This window comes from Formica exsecta, unplaced genomic scaffold (genome assembly GCF_003651465.1).
Source record: "Formica exsecta isolate Colony F162 unplaced genomic scaffold, ASM365146v1 scaffold495, whole genome shotgun sequence".
Taxonomy (NCBI): Eukaryota; Metazoa; Arthropoda; class Insecta; order Hymenoptera; family Formicidae; genus Formica; species Formica exsecta.
The window spans coordinates 61,478-84,460 of record NW_021852190.1 but is presented as its reverse complement, the minus strand read 5'-3'; the positions used below and the strand labels follow the sequence as shown (position 1 = coordinate 84,460).

The following is a 22,983-nucleotide window of genomic DNA, read 5'->3' as shown; positions in this document are numbered from 1 at the left end:
GAATGTAAGAATGTAAAAAAAGGATGGTTTATTTAAAATTAAAAAAGAGGAAGAATAAGCAAGAGAGAGAGAGAGAGAGAGAGAGAGAGAGAATGCGTATATTTATTAAACGCGCTCTGGGACGTTATCCCCTCAAGCGCACCAAACTCTGAAGATACAGTGAAGAAATTATAAACAAGTGTATTAATTGTGCATGTAGATGTGCTCTCGTATGCATGTGTATACAAACACCTAAGCATGTACGCGATACAATAAACATATATATACATGCGTGTGTTTGTGTTGATGAGTGTGTATATGGAGAGAGAGAGAGAAAGGGGGAGAATTTAATAACATCAAAAGAGTTTAATAACATCAAAAGAGGGGGAGAGTTTAATAACATCAAAAAAGACGTTCTTCAAAGAAGCGTTATTTTATTGTCTGTTTTTTAAATCCTTTTTTTATGAAAAAAATATGATAAGAGATAATGCTAATCGGAAATAAAAAATTATTTCTGAATTTCTATAGTTTTTTCAAGAGTTATAATCAATATCAATGAATATTACAAACAGAAGTATAAAAATAAAAATATAAAATAAGTAAAATATAAAAATATAAAAATATTATATATAAAATCATAAAAATTTAATGGCGAAAACTTAGCGCTACTATACCAATTGTACCAAAATAACATGAATTATATTTTTTGATATCATAATTTTTACAAGAAAGTATATAAGTTTAAATAATTTTTCATTTCAAATTGGCGCATTCTTTTTTATCGTGATTTTTTCTAGGAAAGATAGATTTGAGCAATAGACAATAAAATAACGTTGCCTTGTATAATGCTTTTTTATGTACAGTGAAATCTCGAAATAGTGGACTGTACGGGAGTTTAGTCTATTATAACGAGATTACCTTCACTCCCCCCAAACGTTACAAACGTCCTTTCAAATACACTGTCAGGAGAAGGCGCCCACAGATCTACGTGGTCCCCCCATTCATGTTATTCGGGAGTAACCTAGTGTGTATCGAAGGAATGTCGTCTGCAATTTTGAGGTGTATTTACTATTTCGAAAAGTTCCACTGTATTAAGCTAACACTTTTTTGTACAATAATTATTTGAACGAACATGCGTGGATTCGGCGCCTTTTTTCATCTTTTCTTGAAAAGGTAATCTTTTATAAGTTAAATCATTCCTTTTTAGTGACATTTATACACAAACTGTCTAATTGAAAATATCTTTTTTGGATCTTTGGATTATTGGATCTTAATAACACACACATCAAATGATCAAATTTTTAATAAGCTTAATTAATGGCTTTAGTTTATATTGCACAAAAAGAACAGCACAGAAAAGTTTAAACAATATATAAATTTTCCCACGGAATAGAAAAATATATGTTCGATCGAGTGTGTGTGTGTGTGTGTGTGTGTGTGTGTGTGTGTGTGTGTGTGTGTGTAAAGCAACGGAATTGTCAGTGAATAATAATTATCTTTGCAGAGAATACATAGCATATTTCATTCTCGTTTGTTCATATCAATTACGAAATAATGATCTGCTTTACTCTCATTCTTAAAGCAAAATATTTAGTTTATATGGACTGTTGAAAATTTTGCCCCGTAATCTGCATTACCAATATATTCCAATCACAAAGCACATACACTCTTCATTGATAATATCTTCGTATATTCCGATATCATTTGCGTCCATCAAAACGGGACAACGCGTAGATAATAGTACAATCACAAGAAAATCGGAAAATTAGCAAAAACGGGACTGTTAATGTTTCTGACTATGAAAATCGGATTGGTGAAAGTCGAATCGTTAAAATATCTGTACGTGTATGTGTGTGTGTAACTGTGTAAATATAAAATATCATATCTTGCAAGGTATGTTGCGATGCTGTAAGTATCGCTAGCGTAATCTTGTGGTAGAAATTTCAATCGGTACAGAAATTTTCTACATACAACATGTAAAAAATACAAACGTATGTAATAGCAAAAAACAGAAAGATGACTATGATGATTACGACGCCCCCCCTCCCCACACACACGACGTTTCTTAAATAAAAATTTTCGTATTAGAATTTTACATTGTCATATTTCCGTTTTTAGTGCACGTAGAACAAAAATAGTTGTTATTGAGATCCAATAATTTAAGATACTCACAATTGAGCAGCATGTGTATAGATACACGATCTGTCTCGTTATTGCTGCAGATGACATGGCGCGAGACATTACCGTATCTCTTGATATAATTATAGCTTCTATAAATAATTAAACTATTTTATTAATATGCTCACGCAGCAATGATTTTTGAAGATCTTTAAAAATATCCCATCAGAGTAATCGTTTTTTAGAGCAAAGTTTCTTTAAAAACCAAGAAATTCTTGGTCAAACTTGTCCGAATACTTGTACGATTTTGATAAAGAGATCAGACAAAAATACCATTTTGTTTGCGCACGGAGTGCTAGCAGGGGGACCAAACGATGTCGCGAATTTTGGACCAACTCCAGAAGGAACGCCGATCGCATTATCGGTAAATCCAAAATCAACAGGGCTGGGATTCTGGATGCCTCCCTTCAGCTTGTCCATGGGTTTACTATAGTGCACTGGGTTACTATAGTACAGCGGAGATTGATATTGGTTATAAGTGCCCGCTTGGTTAACCTGGTTATAATACGGCCTGGATGCTGGTCGGTTAGTAGTAGTGGTAGTGCTAAGCGTAAACACAACCTCGACCGGGTTCCTAGGTGAATCCGGTATTATTGTTCCGTTGGGAAACTTGCGAACCAATTTGCCGTCCGGGAAGATGCCGAATATCACGTATGGGCTATTTATGTTCCTGGCATCGATCAGATTGTCCTCCGGTCGCTTCCGCACGATAGTTTTGTTGGGATAAATACCATAAACCTGGTAGTCGCGGATGGGTGCTTTGCTGGAAGAACTGAATCTCGAAGCTGGCATCGTCGCCTGGTTGCCATCGAAAGATCCTAGGTAGGACCCCATGTTTGGAACATCGAAAGATGTAAATGGCGGACGTGACATTACTCGATCTGACGTAGTACTCTGTGTGGTCGGTGATATGGTTGTTGCCGTCGGCATACTCATAACGGGTGATGTGATTGTCGTTGTTGTCGTCAGTTCCTCTGATTCGATTGAAGCAACCACGGTGCTTTGAGTATCGATGGTTGTTGTCTCGGTAGAGATAAGGTTTTCATTAATATCGATAGCTGGAGTGGTCGTCTCAGGCATGGACCTGGCAGTAGTAGCTAGGTCGGCTCGCGATGACGGTTTCGTTGATGTCGCTTGGAGAGTCGTTGTCGTTATCGTCGATGTCGACGTCGTTGTCGCAGTGTCCGTCATCGGTTCAATTGATGAGGATAAGATAGTCGTTGTGTCGATTGTGGGGAACTCGGAGGATGTGGTAAGAATGCTAGTGATGGTGGTTTCAGTTGGTTGCTTGGATTGGATGATTCGTGAGCCGATCGCCGTCCCTTGGGCGATTGTTGTTGTCGTTGTATCCTGGAAATGGGCAATAAGATTTGTTGTTTCACTTACGAGATCAGTTAGTATTTGAAGAACACTTGTTGTTATGTCGTTGAATTGATTAGTAGTGGTGGTATCAGTACAGCTTTCTAGATTACGAATCGATTCCGTGGTGGAAGACATTGAACTAGATGATTGAGAATCACTCATATTAATCGCGTTATCATTGCGTTATCATCACTGTTAACAGCGTTGTAATGATATCCGATATATTCATTACAAAGCATCGATTTTCCGTAATCTGTAACTTATTGTCAGATGTAAACTCTATTGTAATAGGCTTCGGTGTTTGATTAGAGACATCTACGGCATTTGTTCGCGCAATGTTTATCTCCGTCATAGCTACACAAATAGTTAATTCTGTTACCGTTTTCGCGGACATATCCGATATATCGTGAATTTTTTACATTGAGAAGAACATTTCTTTCGCGATGATAGAATTTGTTACAAAAGGATTATTAGTAGTAATAAATTTCGATTTAATGATTCAACATTATTATTTGAAAGAGTTGTAAATTGATTTTGTTGCGCAGAATCAATGGTTAAAGTCATAAATTAGATATCACTGTCAGACGTTAAATTGGATTAGACGATTATAAATCAGGCATGTTAGTAGTTAGTTCGGAACTCATGCTGATCGACTTTATTATGTTTGATGTTTTGATGTTTGTCTGAAAAAAAGATATTTGAAGTGTTGTAATAATATCACCTACATCAATTGAATTTGTGATATCAGTGGGTTGCGTGTTAAGTTCCATTAATGAAATTTCCGATCCTACAGTAGAACCGCGATTAGAACTTTCTTCTGTTTCATTTCTGGATGTTATGACATCTATACGTTCGGAAGTATTTTCTAAAGCGGTTGAGAGTTCGGCAGATGCATTAATTTTTTCTGACATATTGTTCGAAAGCATGAATTGATTTTTATCATCATTTTCTATCATGCTACTAGCTTGAGTCAAGTTATTTATGTCTGGAACAATAGTTTCAAAATTATAAATTTGATCTGACATGAGTAACGATTGTCGTGTTTCATTTATTTCTTCCGAGAAGAGTGTCTTCGCAATAGTCATTAGCTTAGTAAGCAACGTATCATTAGACGACCGTGAGTCGTTCTTCGTAATGAAATCGGCAAGTCGCGAGCTAGTCGCGATTTCTGCATCTATTGATGAATCTCTCGCATTCTGAGTCATATTCGAATTCGGCATATTCAGTGCATTTGTTTTCTGATCATTAGATCGATTGTGTGCGATTGAAAACGCAGTGGCCAAATCTACTATATTTTGGGTGCTCATTTTTTGTGCTGGTCTGTTTGTCATTGTTTGCGCTAACTCGGTATCGACATCTTGAATAGTTGTTATTCCGACGTTCCGCGAACTAGTTTCCCATATGGTAGTCGTCTCTTCCAAATTCTTCGTATTTATCGACGATGAATCCGATATTATGTTGAACAGTTTGGAGGAGGTGGTCGTAGTAGTGGGCTTTTCAATAGATGTCCTAACTGTGAAGTCTTGCAAATGCGATAAAATATTTTGTGAGATATCGGTAAAGCGTGTGTGAAACGTAGACGTAACAGGTGCCTGTGTCCCTTGAATCTCAGTTATGTCGTTAAAAATTTCTTCTGTTGTGGATTCGATGGTGCTCGTATTTTCCGTCATTTGGGACGGAATTGTCGCATCGAATTGTTGTATCATGTTCATTTCTATATTTTCAATTACATCTTTTGTCTTTGTCGTTTGAGACGATGTTTCAGCATACTGTTGCACAGTATTTGTTTCAATATTCTCAGATGTATCATTCATCACGGACATAGTCGTTGCTTCAGATAATATTTGTGTTATAGTAACGCTTTCGGTAATTGGAGAAGATGTATCCGATATATTAGTTGATATTTGTAGATTCACAGAGGCGGGCGTGAATACATTTGTGACTGCTTTAATAGTGGATGGTGACGTTACCTCCATCGTTTTAGTGCTTATATCCACCGATTCAAAAGGTCGAACATTATCAGAAGTAGATTCCGTGGAAAGCAACGTATCCGAAGTTACATCAACGTTCGTCGATGTCTCAATCGTGACTATTTCGGTCGTGGTAACATTAAGTAACATTAAAGTATTCGAAATATTTGCGCTAGCCAGTGTATTTGTCATTGTGTTATCGGAAGCGCTGGTTCCGAACGATTTCATAATAGGTGCTGTCGTCGTTTGCCCGCTCGTATCTGGATTTGCGGGTAGTCGGATTGCCATCGAGGTGATTTTCGGCCTATTATCAGGAATAATCTCAGTAGCTAATCTCGAAGCAAACGAAAGGTTTGCCGATTGAACAGCGGTGGTAATGTTTATGGTAGTAATATCTGGGAAGGATGTAGTCGCGATAGATTCGGATTTTGGGCTTGCGGTATCATTGTTGTTAGCAGTATCATTACTGATGTCGTTAGATACAGTAGCGTTAGAGTCTACCTTTGTTACCCCGCCAGTTAGTTTTTGCTGCTGAGACACATCATTCACGCCCAGATTTTCGTTTCTTATGCTAGCTGACTCTAATGCCTGATAAAAAGTGATGAATTTGGGCTCGCCAGGGCTGTTGATGTGAACGGGCAGCGCCAAGTCAGAATTCTGCAATCAGAAATTCGGTGCGTGCAAGTGCTGTACACACTTTAGTGCAATTTATAGTGTGATAGATAGGTCTCAAGAATATTTGTATCATATACAATCTACACATCGGGAGCAGCGTTTTGACTCTTAAATGCATTAGTTACACTTTTTCTGTAGAGTAAAATTTAATTTAACTTAAAAAAATTAGATTATAACATAGACAGCAATAGTAGTTTGCGCATTTAAAAGTCAATACGTTCTAGTTATTCTATTTACAAAAAAAGAAAGCTGTGCTTCTAAATGAATACAATAATGATAGTTAGGTGAAATACGTTCCTATGATATTCTTTGCGATAAGATACCTTGCGTTTACAAAGCCCCACTGATGTACTTTCACTATTATATTATTACGGAAGTATTGCATTAACATTTCTCACATGATGCGATGGTAGCCTCAAAAATAGTAAATATTTACAGATGTGCTAAGTACGAAAATTACTTGTATCATATATAAAAAATTATTTGTATCATGTATAAAAAATATAATTTATTTAACTCCAATATAGGCCATTTCAATATTTTATAATATTAACATTGTGATAAAAAATAATATATTAGAATCAACTGTACAATAACTATAGAATTAATTAATAAAAGAAATGTGTGTGTGTAAAAATGAGACACTTATCGGTAACAAAGAACCCATAAAAAGGATATATACTATATTATTACTATATTACATTCCTCTTTCTTTGTTTATATTTATCCAGGATTGGGATAATTATTTTATAAAAGTAACTTGTTACCGTTACCTTTTTTTTCCAAAAAGTAACTTGTTATCGTTACTCGTTATCAATTTTAAAAAGTAATTCGTTACCGTTACCGTTACTCAAAATGTAACGAGTCATTACAATTTCCGTTATTTTTTTTATATTCAATACAAACTTTACATAATTTTTTTTTTAATTAACAAGATCAAATTGAATATTAAAAATTTACACTAAACATTAAAAAATTTATATATTATTTTACATGTGCTACTCGCCTTACAAAGTAGAAAGAAATATCAAAAAGAGCTTTTAGTAGTTTTAATGCTGCATTCCAACACTTTTATCAATATGTTCTTTTGTATAAAAATTATATTGATTCTAAAAAAAGTAACGATAAAAGTAATTGTTAAATTTGTTATTCGTTATCCAAAAATGTAACGAAGTTACTTTTTTCGTTACAAGTCACGCGTTACTTCCCAACTCTGTATTTCTCATCTCTGTTATCTCATCTATTTTATCCCATTATATGAAAACTTATATGCATCTACTAAATATGCTTACTTTACTCAATTAATGCTGCCCATGAGTAATATTCTTAATGAGACGGAACACGCGTGAAATATTTGTATAGAATCTGGATAGAGATATTGTATCTATAATTAACATTTCTTGTGTGAAGATACAATGTTAAAACATATAAATATATATTTAGTTCTAAGAAATAAAATATCAAATTCCAAATAAAAATATAATAGATGCTGGTACAGAAAATAAAACAAATATCAGTGGATTCATTACAAATATATTGACAATTTTGTGGCTATTTAATGTAACACAAAAATTTATCAATATTATCAGAAAGTTAAAATATATTTATTATGACATTTTAATTAAAAACAATTCTTAAGAACCACAGAAATCTATTTTTAATATTATAAAGAATTGAAACATAGTAAAATATTTCTAGCCTTTTATATTAGAAGTTTTATTAAAATATATGGCATATTTGTTATAATTGCATCCATAAAACTAAATTTTTATAATCATTTTGAAAAAACATAATTTTATTAATACAGACTTTTCTTCATTCTTTTCCTTTCCCTCTTTCTGTCTGCCTTCTCCCTTCTCCCCTTTCCTCCCTTCTCTCTCTCTTCCCCCTCTCCGTCCCACCTCCCCTCTTCGCGCCTCTCCTTCTCCGTCACCCCACACTCACCATCTCTTCCCCTCTCCCTCCCCCTCCTTCTCTCTCCCTCCCCTCCCACCTTCCCCAATTATATTAGAAGTTTTATTAAAATATATGGCATATTTGTTATAATTGCATCCATAAAACTAAATTTTTATAATCATTTTGAAAAAACATAATTTTATTAATACAGACTTTTCTTCATTCTTTTCCTTTCCCTCTTTCTGTCTGCCTTCTCCCTTCTCCCCTTTCCTCCCTTCTCTCTCTCTTCCCCCTCTCCGTCCCACCTCCCCTCTTCGCGCCTCTCCTTCTCCGTCACCCCACACTCACCATCAGCCAGACGAAACATCCCCCTCCTTCTCTCTCCCTCCCCTCCCACCTTCCCCAATCCCTTCTCCTCCCCTCCCCCTCTCTCCATCCCTCTCTTTCTCCCCTCTATCCCCCCTCTCTCCCTCACTCTCTCTCCCCTCTCCCCACACTCACCATCTCTCTTTCTTTCTCTTCCTACCCTTCTCCCCCTCGCCCCTCTCCTCTCCTCACTCACTCCCCTCCCTCCTTCCCTAACTTTCGTCCCTCCCGCTCTCTCTCTCTTCCTCTCCTATGCGCTTTCCAGGTCATAAATTCTTATGATTATTAAAAGTCAGTAAAAATATATATATATTTTTATATATTTATAAATTTATCTTAACTTTAACTTGTGGCTACATAAGGATAAACAATTGCTAATCACGTGCGATGCTAAAATCAATACATTTATTATAAAGGATATAAGTATATAAAATTTTATGATATTGTATGATACAATATTTGTGTGTGTGTGCACATAGACATATATTTATGGCAATGCCGTCAGTGCCGTGAGATAATTATGTTCGATGACCGTGCAAATATCTTTTTCGACCAAAGTTAGTAACTTTTTTTGCAGATCGTTCTTTAAATATTAAAATGTCATATCTAATGATGTTTATAAATCGACTCTCTTCTCAATGAATTGTATATGCAATAATTATATATGTGTGCTCTTTTAAAGCGATAATGCGATGATATTCACAAGTGATAACAGATTGTACCCATTAAAAAATTGTTATTAATCATAAAATAATTAATAAAAGCATGAGCGACGATAAAACTATTTCTCATTATGATAAAGAGTAATTAGATTAACGCAAACTGTTTGTATGGATATAATTAAGAATGAAATTGCTCGATGAGGTTGTGGCGACAGAATTGGTCCACGATGACGGTGCAATTGCTTCGGAATCCTTTGGTACTTTCGTAGGGAAAACCTTTTAAGCACAGAAAATTACCTCACATAACTTTTTCTGAAGGGAGTCATTAACATCAGGTATATCGCCTTACCTGGGACTTTCCATTCGCTTTTGTTATCATGACTTACTCATACCTTTTGTTTTATTTTATTATTTTAAACTATATAAAAAATATACTTCACATACGTTGAATAGCATAGCACAGTAAATACACATACGTATAAAAAGCATATAAAATACAAACGTACTCGTTTTATGTTTGCCTTAAGATAATGCTAAATCAGTTTTAATATTTAGCCAATAATTATACAAAGTACATAGTACACATCATTGTTATCGCATTAAAGAAAAAATAAAATTTTTTTATGAATACATTAATACATACATACATATATATATACATACACACATACATACATATATATAAAATAAAAATACAGGGTGTCCTAGACTACCCGTACACCTCTTTTCATTCAAAAACTAAGCATTTTAGAGAAAAACGTTTTGAACAAAAATTGTATGGTTTTGAGGGGAACATAAGATGGTATCATTGGTTTGACCTTGGATGGCATCGTTAAGGTCAAGTCAAGGACACCTTTAATTTCTGAAATGGAATCAAAGCTCTCGGGATAAGCTATAAGAATATGCAATAAAAAATAGGGGATTCTATTTAAGAAATTAAAGGTGTCCTTGACTTGACCTTAACGATTCCATCCAAGGTCAAACCAATGACACCGTCTTATGTTCCCCTCAAAACCATACAATTTTTGTTCAAAACGTTTTTCTCTAAAATGCTTAGTTTTTGAAAGAAAAGGGGTGTACGGGTGGTCTAGGACACCCTGTATATGTGTGTATATATACAGGATGGTCCAGAACAACCGTTTGTCCTTAAAAGGTCGTATTCCTGAATCAATTCTAAGACGATTTTTCCTTTACGAAAATTTTGTTTGAAGCTTAGTTCTTAAATTATAAAAAGAAATAGTTAGCGAATTACGGGACGAGTATCGAAGGTAGGCAAGGGCAGCGCAACTCACCGTCTGATGCAGGCACTTACGTGAGGCGCTTGCTACAGCTGATCGAGCGCTGTTTGCTACACGCGATGGGTGTGTGTGTGTGTGTGTGTGTGTGTGTGTGTGAACGTGTATGTGTATGTATTACGCGTACACGTTCTCACACACACACACACACACACACACACCCATCGCGTGTAGCTCAAAACACTCAAGTTAGCTTCTAAATACTTGGTTAGTTACCTATTGATATCATATTTAATTTATATTTTTTATTTTTTAAAGATTCTTTTATTTTTCTAGGGGAAAATTTTTTATAAGTTATATTTTAGATATGTACCTGGCGTATTTTTTTCACCTTTGTGAGGTATTTTTAATGAAATATCACAGTTTTTTGTAATTATTTTTAATTTATATTAATATATTAACGAAATTAATATCTGCTTCGATAAATAGCAGTTGCTTATGAATCGTTAATGAATAGAGATCGAGTTTCAGACATCTTTTAATAACTTTCGCAATCGCGAATAACGAGGTATATACTATGACGACGGAGCTGTTGCGTACTTGCTCTCACTGTACGAATGACAACAAGGTGAGACAATTCATACACAATACATTAGCGCTATATACGTCGCATACCAATACGAGTCTTTGTTTATATATTTGGCGGTATGTCAATGCGGCGTAGTGAGGTATCCCTCTTCCCCTCTCTCTCTCTTTCTTTCTCTCTCCCCTCCCTCCATCTCTCCCATTCCCTCTCTCTCTACCTCTCTTTCTGCCTCTCTCTCTCTTCCTTCCCTCTCTCTCTCTCTCTCTTATTGTATTATAAAATTAATTTTATAAATTTATAAAAGGGTATACTTAAAGGAATAATCGTACATGAGCGGTGTGAATGCCTCTTGAGGGACAAAATCGCTTTGCGTGTGTGCGTGCGAGCGTACGTATGTGAGTGTATAAAACTTATGATGAGAATGAAGAACGAAAAACATTTCTGGTATACGATTATCATATCTCAGGATTGACTGCACCAATTTTATTCAAACTGGTCGCAATCGAAAGCTTGCATCCCTATTCTATAAGAAATATGCTGTTAGATTTTTGATTGCGACTTTAGTTCCTGAAGTATTTTAATCGAAAGTTTATTAGACATAAAACTCCGGATAAGCTACTCGGTAGTGTCGCAGCCCCTGTACGTAGGCAAAACTGTTGACAAGCCAGTAAGCATTTTTTTTATGTACTTGCCGTAATGACGCTACCACGTCATTTGATAAACAAATATTATTTATCATTATTATTATATTAATTATTTATAATAATAAATAGATCACAATTTATAATAATAAATAGAGGTATATTTATACTATCGAACAATTTCGAGACTCGCTTCGCATTTCCGAACGTTTGATCTGTTTGTGCTGCTATTTTAGGGAGTTATTCACAATTCAACACTCAACACGTGGTGCAAGTTTTGATTGATTATTTGGTTCAATAGTTAATGAGATACAATCACGCAAAGTTGTGTTACAAAATTTTGTTTAAAAATCGGTGTAATGGAAGGAACGCTTGACAACGCGCCAACATTAAATTCTGCGTTAAATTAGTGAAGTCTCCAACAGAAACATTGCAAATGATTCAACAAGCCTAGTCCTCTGAAGCAAGCCCTTTCAAAATTTGATTCACCTTTTTTATATCATTTGTATCTTCGAAACGTTATTCTTATGTATAGCTGACTCTCCATAGGCTTGTTGAATCATTTGTACCGTTTCTGTTGGAGACTTCTCTAATTTAACGCAGAATTTAATATTGACGCGTTGTCAAGCGTTCCTTCCATTACACCGATTTTTAAACAAAATTTTGTAACATAACTTTGCGTGACTGTATCTCATTAACTATTGAAGCAAATAATTTAAACTTGTTAAAAAAATACATTGTAAATAATTACATACTTTTTCTCAAAAACAATTTTTTTTTTATACCAATTGATTTGTGTCATTATTCTGTACATAAAAGTATTACGGTAAGATTATCGAAAACTAAATATTTTACGAGATATTTTATTTTTTATATCAAAATATGTCAGATTAAAATATAAAATAACTTGAAAAATACTTAATGAAAAAATACTTTATTATAGTGTTTTAAAAAGGCTTCGACAAGGGCTAGAATATGTAACAAAAAATAGAGGTTTCAATTTAAAAAAATTCAATGTGACCTTGATATGACCTTAACAATGCCACCCAAGATCTAACTAATATTCCTATCTCTTTTCCCTCTCAGAACCAAACAACTTTTGTCTAAAAAGTTTCCTTCTAAAACTTACAGGTTTTGAGATATTTGCCTGTTAAGATTAAAAAGACTCACCTTGTATATCTGACTAATCAATTGATATTACATCTAACCAATCAATCTTTGTATATTATAAGATGAAGCCCAGGAAGAAGTTCAAAATTCTATAAGTACATCAACAAGCTGCAATGTATCTGAATTTCCAAGTGTTTCTACAGTGACATTTTTAAGAAAAAATGATATGCCAAATTGTTCTAAAGATTAACAGTCATGCCATACAAATATTCATCAATATGTGGATCATAAGTATAATTCGCAATTAATATTAACTCCTAAGACATTAAGATTAAGAAAACAAAAAAAAGTCATAGCAGCATTGAGAAGTAAAATAAATAGATTAGGGAAAATAAAAAATAATAAAATTCAATATAAAAGAAATAAAGTAAGAATTCAAAAATTAATAGAAGAGAATGCGGTATTTCTTCCTAAAAAGGCACGTATTTTATTGAAAACGCAGTTATGTTTATCAATACGTAATAAATATGGAAAGAGATATGATAATAATTTCAAAGATATTGCGTTATCTATTTTATATCATTCCCCAAAAACATATCAGCTTTTAAAAAAGATCATAAGCTTACCATCAGAACGAACACTTCAGGAGTATCAAAAACGATTTCCTATCCGTATTGGATTAAATGAAATAATATTATCAGAATTAAAATATAAGTTTGAAAATGTTCCAATAAAAAACCAAGTTGTATCACTTTTATTTGATGGAATTAATCTTATGGCAGAAGTGCATTATGATTCATATACTGATGAAATTATTGGCTTAGCTGATGATGGTACCATATGTGAACCAATAGAAGCAAAAAGTGCTTTTATATGTATGATTATATGGATTCATTCAAATATAAGACAAGTATTAGGATATTGGTTTCTGGGCAGTAGAGACAATGCAAATAAAACGCATAATATTATATATCCTGAACCATCCTGGACATATTCAGGATGATCCTGAGGACGTTTTGTGCTGTCTGGGTATGTTAACAACTGTAGAAGCCATCATGAAAATAGGATTAATAGTAAAATGTATTATCTCGGATCAAGGACCAAGAAATCAAGGTTTATAAAAAAGCTATTAATTACTCCCGTGAAACCATATTTTGAAAAAAATGGACATAAAATATATATTATTTGCGATCCGCCTCATTTAATTAAATCAATGAGAAATAATGTCAGAACGAAAAAGTTATTATACAAAAATGGTGTAGTTGATTGGCAACACATTGAAAAAATATATAAACCTAGCCAAGAAAATCCTTTAAATTTAATACTGAAGATTTCTAATAAACATTTTAATCTAACACACTTTTCGAAAATGAAAGTTAGCTTAGCAACACAAATTTTTTTCAGAATCTATGTATACTGCATACTTAGTATATAAAACTACGTTCTCAGAATATTTTCGCAAAGATAATAACACAACCTTACAATTTATTATAGACATGGATAAACCATTTGATACTCTAAATTATTCTTTAAAGAAAAAAAACAGTGCCTAACAAATTAAATTACGCTTTTACAAAAGATACAGAACTTTTACACAGAATTTTTACAAAATATTTTAGAAGTTTTAGAAAAAAGTAGATTTGAAATTGGGCCACAACTAGCTTGTAAAAAAGGTTTTTTATTAACAATAAATTCAGTTCTACAGTTATTTAAAAATTTAAACGAGAATTATGATATTCATGAATTTTGCACTAGAAAATTAAATCAATATCCATTAGAAAATTTATTTTCTGTTATAAGACAACAGCATGGATGTTCTGTCAATCCATCCCCAAAACAATTTCAAGCTGGCTTACGATATATTTTCATTACACAATTATCAAAAGTATCAAATCATAGTAACCGAAACAGATAAATATTATATTTTTACAAAATTGAGTCAACTCAAACACACAATGCAATCTAATAAACAAAACCAAAGAACAAATAATGAACAAACTTCATCGATTTTAACATTAACAAATATAAATCTTGAAGAATTAAATGAATCTCAATGTATAGACTCTGAAACCAAACAATTCACAGAATCGAATGCTATTTATTATACAGGGTGTCCCGCAACGTGATGTCCACACTGAAACTGTGTATTCTTTTTGTCATTCTAAGTCAAAAAGTCTTAATACACATATGCCCTAAAGTCGATTGTTTCAAAGTTATAGCGAAAAAACAAAATTGCATAAAATAAGAACAATATTATTTAATCACGCAGTATTTTCCAAATTGTCGTTTTAGAGACGTTAGTTTGCGCCGAAAGTCTTCTGATACTAATAGTAGGAGTTCTGTCCACCGTTGCTAGTATCGCATCCTCGACTTGACGATGTCGCCTTAATGGTCTCTCAAGATTTTTATTTGGGACCTTACCAGTAAATTTAATGCTTCGGTGGACATTGCTAAAAACTCTTTGATCTGGTACTCTGCGATTAGGAAACCGTCGGTGATATTCTGTTACTGCTGCACGTGCGTTACCATTACAGAAACCATAAATAAAATGAATATCGGCATATTCTTCATTGGAAAATGTACTCATGATTGGTAGGTAAGAGAAATTTCTAAGCTATGTTTATGCGATGTTTTCACTTAAAACGACAGTCAATTTATTAATATTATCTTGTGTGGCAAGTGTGGAAAACAATGAATTATGTCGAGTATGCATCGCTTCAGCTCATGCGGCAATTTCATACGCGACGTAGTTCGTTGTCTTCCGCATATGCCATACATACAATATTTTTTGTAATGCCTGTTATTTCCGCACTACTAGTGCGGTAAGGTAAGTCATAAAGGTGCTTTTCTCGCATTAGTGTGAGAAATAACTACTTTTGCATTTTTTCGCTATAACTTCGAAACAAGCGACTTTAGGGCATATGTGTATGAAGACTTTTTGACTTAGAATGACACAAAGAATACACAGTTTCAGTGTGGACATCACGTTGCGAGACACCCTGTATAAGTGGATTTCTGGTGAAAAAGTTTCTTGCCAATCATGCATACACTATATGTGAAGAATTATTAGTTTCTAATAATAATGCAGAATATGGAGATCACAAATTATTTACGTTAATGAAAACATATGCAGACAACTTTCACAGAAGAGTTTCTTATATTATAGAATAAAATAATTAAATATAATTTTTCTAAAAATTTTTCTATTTTTTTCTCTTCTATAAAAGATTGCAACTATTAAAGTTTATTATGTAACATATTTCATTTTGATCAAAAGTGACATTGATTGCTCTTGTTAATGCAAACTTAAACTGTAGAAATGAATGCATCCATCAATATGAATTCAGATATCGCGCAATATCGGGAATGGGAGATATATAGTTGGGCATCAGACTCACGATTGAGAAAAACAATTTAAATGCATTATTCAAAATATCATTCATAAAAAAATGTAGGAAAATTAATAACAGACATTTTAACACATAACTGTCCAATTGTGCAATTATGCTGCCCAGAATTTTCAAATTCTTTCTTATATATGTTTATAAAAATAAGATGCCATTGAGAAGCACGTATGATGAAACGAAATATTGCAATGAAAAAAAATAAAAATAATTTCGCAAAGATGACAAAATTTATATAGTTAACTGTATTTTTCATAAAATAAAATTTATAATTTTGTGTATAGATTATTATTTTTTTTCCTACTTTAATAATTTGCTGTATACGCAAAAATACATTACGCTCTTATGGGACCTTCCACTCTAATTCTCTTTGCTATAAATGTTGTACGTAAAATATTTAATTTTTTCTTAAATAACAATTTAAATAGTTGATTAATTATTATATTTAAGCAGAAATATAAACTTAATATTTTCACACATTTAAAAAACAAAATTTATTTTTGTTTTGATCGCGCGGAGAAGTTTTGTAAAAATTTATTTATTTTATCTGTCAGCAATAATAGATGATAGTTTAGTATGTGTGAAAATGTAGTTAGGAGCATGAGGGCGCGAGTTCTACGCAATGTTATTGGCAAACTTCGATCACTTATAACTCAAAAACTATTGTAGCCTCGATATCTTTGTATTAAGATTTTTTACTCCATTTTGTCTCTAGAATACGCTATTAAAATATTGTACGTAGGTCGTGAGACACCCTGTATATACATATATATGTATGTATATCGCGTTATGATTATAATAACTTATTATAGAATAATTATCAGTAATATTATTACGTATTAAAATGAGAATCGTGTTGACATTTGTCAATAAAACTATTAAAGGCATTAAAGCTTAATATTGAAATTAGAAAGTTTATAAACTATCACTTTGTATTCGATTATGTACATAATATTGCGATCAAAGATAATTATTTGGAATAAGGCCTTTTCTGAATTTTGACAAATATGATCGTATCTTTCGATAAAACTCTTTGTTGTGACTCCAACAGTGATAATCAGTCGGAGAAGCCCGTCCCCCATCACCCCCACCCCCCAAAAAAACCGAAAAATCCCAAAAATTACCAAAACAAAGCGAGGTCCACCCCATAATTGTTGTGTGGATGGGAAAGTGTATGCGTGGACGCAATGGGTTCCGCCCTCCCTACGGGGGACTCCACTTCCGGAAGATATAACCTAACCCAAACCAAATTTTAGTTTTAAATCAGAAGTAGGTTTGGGTTAAGTTATATCTTCCGGAAGTGGAGCCCCTCGTAAGGGGGGGGGGCGGAACCCACTGCATCCACGCATACACTTTCCCATCCACACAACAATTGTGGGGTGGACCTCGCTTTGCTTTGGTAATTTTTGGGATTTTTCGGTTTTTTTGGGGAGGGTGGGGGTGATGAGGGACGGGCTCCCCCGACTGATTATCACTGTTGGAGTCACAATAAAGATTTTTACCCTAAGAACCGCAAGAAAATATAAAATTTCGGAAAAGGCCTTATTCCAAATAATTACCCAATCAAATAGTAGTTACAATATTAATAAACAATAAAAGCTTTAGTTGTCCTCAAAATGTCATTATTAGATACTATCCAAAATCCTTAAAAGTCTTACCTCTATCAGTGTCGAAGCCGTAGTCGATGATGTTGTGATCGATGGTATTACAACTTGATCAATTGATGGTTTTCTTACAAATAATTCCGCTCCTTTGTATCTTGCGCTAAATCTGGGTGGAGAACCGTTGGGCGTTATCCTAGGAGCGGAATTCTGTTTATACAAGAAAAAGGTAATTCTTTACAAAAACCACACAACACCGATCATCTTGATCTTGACATATAGATTCCAAAAATTTGAATAAATCTTGATAACTTTAATATGTACAGATGTAGAGAGTTGAAATTTTAAGGGTCTATAAAATTTTATTGGATCATAAAAGCTATCTTTTTGTTTACATGACCAAAACTTTAGATTGGGAGGTCGCAGCAAACTCTTTCAAAAGCCATTTTTCTCGCCTTTAAAAGTACTTTCAAATGAGTACACATTCAACCTTTCATGTTATATATGATTTTTAAACCATCTCCACCCTTTTATTCCTTGAGGGTTGAGGTGGGCGCGTGGTCAAAAGATAGCTTTTATATAATTCCATAAATCTCTCAAAATTTCAATTCTCTATCTCTATTCATTCTAAAGTTATCAAGGTATACAGTGTGTCCCAAAGCACCTTTGACAAGGCTCGTGAGCAAGTAGAGCACAGTAAACTGAACAGAAAAGTTCTGTAACATTTTTTTCTATAACGCTTAATAAAGGAGTTATTATTGAGTAAAGTCTGGCTAATTAGCGTCGATCTTTAGCCGCGCGCCTGATAGTGTGCGTGAGTGCTCCGTCGCTACGGCGACGCACACTAACAGACGGGCGGCTCACTGACGTGCGTCCGGCTTTTCTGTTCAGTTTACTGTGCTCTACCTGCTCACGAGCGTTGTCAAGGGTGCTTTGGGACACCCTGTATATCCAGACTTTTGGCCTACTCTGCATATGAAATCTATTAGTCTTTATAAATGTAAATAAATTTATATTTATTAAATGTTATTATGCTGCATATATTTATATAATAATTATATATTTTTATATTATTTTTATATTTATAGATATAAATAAATATCCTGCTCATAATATTAGCATCACAAATCGATTAAACCATTTTAATAAATTTTTTTCACATTTATATTAAATTATTTTAAGATTAATTAATAGAAATAAAGCTTTTTTAAAAAATAAATACCATGTAAAATGCAACTTTTGTATATATTACACATATATGTGTAATACATACATATATCTCGAAACATGCTCATCTCTTAAACATTATCGGATGATTTTTTGAAATTTATAAAAATACTCACCCCGATATTCACGTTGGAATAAGCTCCAGAAAAAATGGGAGTTTTTTCACTTAAAGAGTTCAAGAGCGGTGCCACAGTACTTCGTAGTTGCTCCAATAATGTAGTGGTGTTCTTGCTGAAAATCGCGCTTTTAGTGGGATTGAAGATATTGGAGGCGCTGCTGTTGCTGTTGCTGCTCTCAGTGAATATCAGCGGCATGCTGTCATTTGAAGTATCGATTTTCACACTAACGAGCGGTTCGGAGGAATCGGAATGATTTCTTGCTGTGACGACATGCGCATTGTACTTAGTCGGTTTTGATGTTATGGTGATGAAATCAGCAGCCACTTCTTTGTCCGCCTTAGTTGATTGTTGGATCATCAATTGGCTAGTTGGTACTTCGGAATGCCTCCTATAAGTTGCCGTTCGCGGACGGAACTCCTTGTGTTTCATCTGTGTACATGTCGCCTCTGTGCTAAACGGCTTGGGAACGGTGTCGTATGGTGTGAAGACGCCCGATTTTTTTCTAATGTATCGGCTGGTGGGTCCGACGGTCATTGATGTTACCATAGAAATCGCCACTTTGTCTGGTTCCTGTTGTTTTGTATAACGAGGCTGAAAAACACTTTTGCTCGCATCACTCACAAATTTCGTGCTACTCTTGTTTTCCGACAAGTCATATTTTTTTGCATCAGGAATATAAACGGGATATAGCTTCTTTGACTCCGTCGTCGACGAATGAATGCTGCTCGGCGTGGTAACCGTTGGTGACAGTGTTATGTCGTGAGCGAATTCCGTAGTGTAAATGTTCATAGATTCTATTAACGCGTCCGTAACTGACGTATTGTCCAATGTCACAGCAGTTTCCTTTTGTATGTCATTATTATTGCGTTCTTGTTTATCTGACTTAATTATTTCGATAGATGTTTCATCTAACTTTAGTGGTTCGATGGTTGTAACGATATTGTTCTTGTCAAGAGTTTCTATCATATTTGCCAACGTTGACGTTTCTTCTCGCGGCACCATGGTACTCTGCAACATTGAAGATCGAACTTTTGTCGTATCGATAGTCGTGGCGGTCGTTTCCTCCACGGATATGGTACCGCGACGCGAAATCGTAATTCTGCGTGGTATAATATTAGATTTAGTGATACTGCTCATCGATGTTCCTTCTACAGATGAAGATACGATTGCTCTTTCTGTGGGTATCTGACTCTTTTTAATTGTGGATGATCTAAACGAATCTTTGATATTTCGATCTTTCAAAGATTGTCTAGCTTCCAAGATCTTCCATCTGTCTCTCGTAATCGATTTCTCTTTCTGTATATTTGCAATTATTGAACTTCCGTGCGATACATGCACGCCATTGAGTTTGCTGGTCGCTTTCGTCGTTTTTCCTACATTTCTGTCTTTGCTGACAGTTGAAATTTCTTTCACTTGTGATTTGCTAGAATGAGGGATGAAAATTGTTTCGTCAAAGTTGTTCTCATCAACGTTCAGTTCAGGTTTGATTAATCTCCTAGCTAAGTCCAATTTCAGCTTAGATCTTTCGGAAAACAGATTCGCCGGGCTTGATTTTGTTGCCTGAAAAGGTCGTTCAAAGAGCTGCATTTTAGGTGCGCGACGAAGATTGCCAAGCATTTGTAAGCAACCTGCCGAAAGCTCAGAAGTAGATTCTGTTAGTATGGCGCGACGACCTCGACAAGACGTTCGTCTTTCAACGTTCATGAAAGTCAATCGTGGAAACGTATACATATTCTTCACTTTTATAATATTAAAAACCTGATATATCAATTGCTAGACATACTACACCCACCCTTTCGCTTTTAAAAGAAAAATAGGAGTCTGATGAACTGAAGAAAGAAGACGATCCACGCAGCCAGCTGGTTAACAATAAACTCGAACCAAGATTTCGTTGGCGTGGACAACGACTGAAAGTTTAATCATTCTTGTCAGATACAACAATCTAAATAAAACTGTTTTATCCATAAGATAAATAAAGTGTGACATAATATACAAGTATACAATTTATATATGTATAAAATATGTATAAATATGTATTAATAGAGTGCACAAAAAATTAGCAAATTATATATATTATTGTTTTCTATCAATCGTTCAATGTAAAGCATATTTCTGTAATATATACAATGTAATATAATTATGTGAAAAAATAATCTATCTACTTTATATCATGTTCTTATTTGCAGATATGCGCGTGACTAGGCGGCTCGCGTATAGATATATGTATATATATACAGAGTGTCCCGGTAAAGTTGGGCAATCTCTCGTTGTTATGTAGAGCATGTAAACATAACTCTCTCTCTTTCTCTTCTTTTTCTCCATAAGTTTTTACAACATTTTGGTAAAAGTGCATATTATTGGACCCAGTTCCAATGAGTTTGATCTTGACATATGTTGTTAAGGTCACTGTCCTGAGTATCCTCCAAAGGTTTTAAGCATCGCTCGTTGTTTATTAAAAAGTTAACAAAAGAATTTCCACGAATTATATGTAATTTTCAAACATCATGTACATTTAATAGAGCGTAACTTAACAAATTTATTTATTTATGTGTAGTAAATCGAACGTGTGGACAGGGAAGGGGCGGAGCCCCTCCCCATGCACTCCCATCCCGAAAAAACGAATCTAACCCAATCTATTTCTTAGAGGTGAAACATTATTCGGGGTGAATAGTTCTTCTATAGGAAAATAATATATTAATAACTTACATATGTCAGTGGGGAAGGGGTGGACTCTACTACATATGCCGAAGGGTAAATTATTACTTAAAATAAAGATTCACCCCCTAACTTCAATCCCTTGGACATAGGTTGGGTCAGGTTAGTTTTTTCGGGATGGGGTGCAGGGGGAAAGGCTCGGCCCCTTTCCCGCCTACGCGTTCGATTTATTACACATAAATAAATTATTCTGCTAAGGTACGCTCTATTAAATGTACATGGTGTCAAAAAATTATGTTTCATTTAGTAAAGTTTTTTTGTTAATAACTTTTTAATGGCCAACGAGCGACGGCTAAAATCTTTTGAGAATTACTCAGGACGATGACCTTGATAACATATGTCAAGATCAAGGTCATTGGGGTTGGGTCCGTTAATACACTTTTATCAACATTTTTTCTACAACATATCTCTCTCTACTGAGATATTTGTTTTAAAGTTAAAATTTGAAAAGCATTTTTCTTAAATAACTTTTATATCACTCCGTAGATTTTAATAATTTGTAATAATTATTTTTATATTAAATAGAGATCTTTAAAATAGCATGATAGATTTCTTGATATTACGTCGGAGACGAGGGGCAGTGGGGAATCACCTTTAAGCCTTCTAATCTACAAAACTTTGAAGTTGATATGTTCGCTCCATTTAATTTTTTTTTAATTTTTTCTTTACACACACAATCTTTTTCTTAAAAAAAGTACTCTTATTTCATTCCGTAAAAACTAATTGTTTTCGAGAAAAAGACGTATTTGATCGATAGGAAATAAACTTTTATTCAAATAATAGAATAATGATTTTGAATGACAAAAATTGCATTGATTGTATTAAAACTTATTAAAACAAGACAGATTTAATAAGCTTGCGAGCGTGTTTAAAAGCCGAAAACTTGTGGAGCTATGTACTTGGAGAGGAGATGTATACAGGGTGTCCGGTAAAGATTGTGCCAACATTCGTGAGCGGGTAGAGCACAGTAAACTGAACCGAAAAGTCCTGTAACATTTTTTTATAATGCTTAATAAAAGAGTTATTATTGAGTAAAGTCTGCCAATCAGCGTCGACCTTTAGCCGCGCACCTGGTAGTGGTGAGCGCGTCTTCGTCGCTACAGCGTGCGCCGCCGCACACTACTAGGCGCGCGGGGCTCACTGACGTGCGCCCGGCTAAAAGTCGGCGCTGATTGACCAGACTTTACTCAATAATAACCCCTTTATTAAGCGTTATATAAAAAAAATATTACAGGACTTTTCTGTTCAGTTTACTGT

General features: G+C 34.2%; 1 protein-coding gene across 1 annotated transcript in view; it reads right to left on the bottom strand.

The window, feature by feature from the left end:
- LOC115241478 (uncharacterized threonine-rich GPI-anchored glycoprotein PJ4664.02-like) overlaps positions 1–22,983 on the bottom strand; it is a gene marked incomplete at its 3' end in the record, with an annotated part of 65,252 nt that overhangs the window by 8,376 nt on the left and 33,893 nt on the right. The window contains exons 5-8 of the mRNA XM_029817245.1: positions 19,009–20,019; positions 17,723–17,875; positions 4,245–6,146; positions 2,431–3,507 (exon numbers count right to left, since the gene is read on the bottom strand). Coding sequence (XP_029673105.1) covers positions 2,431–3,507; positions 4,245–6,146; positions 17,723–17,875; positions 19,009–20,019 — 4,143 coding nt within the window. The remainder of the gene's footprint in view (positions 1–2,430; positions 3,508–4,244; positions 6,147–17,722; positions 17,876–19,008; positions 20,020–22,983) is intronic.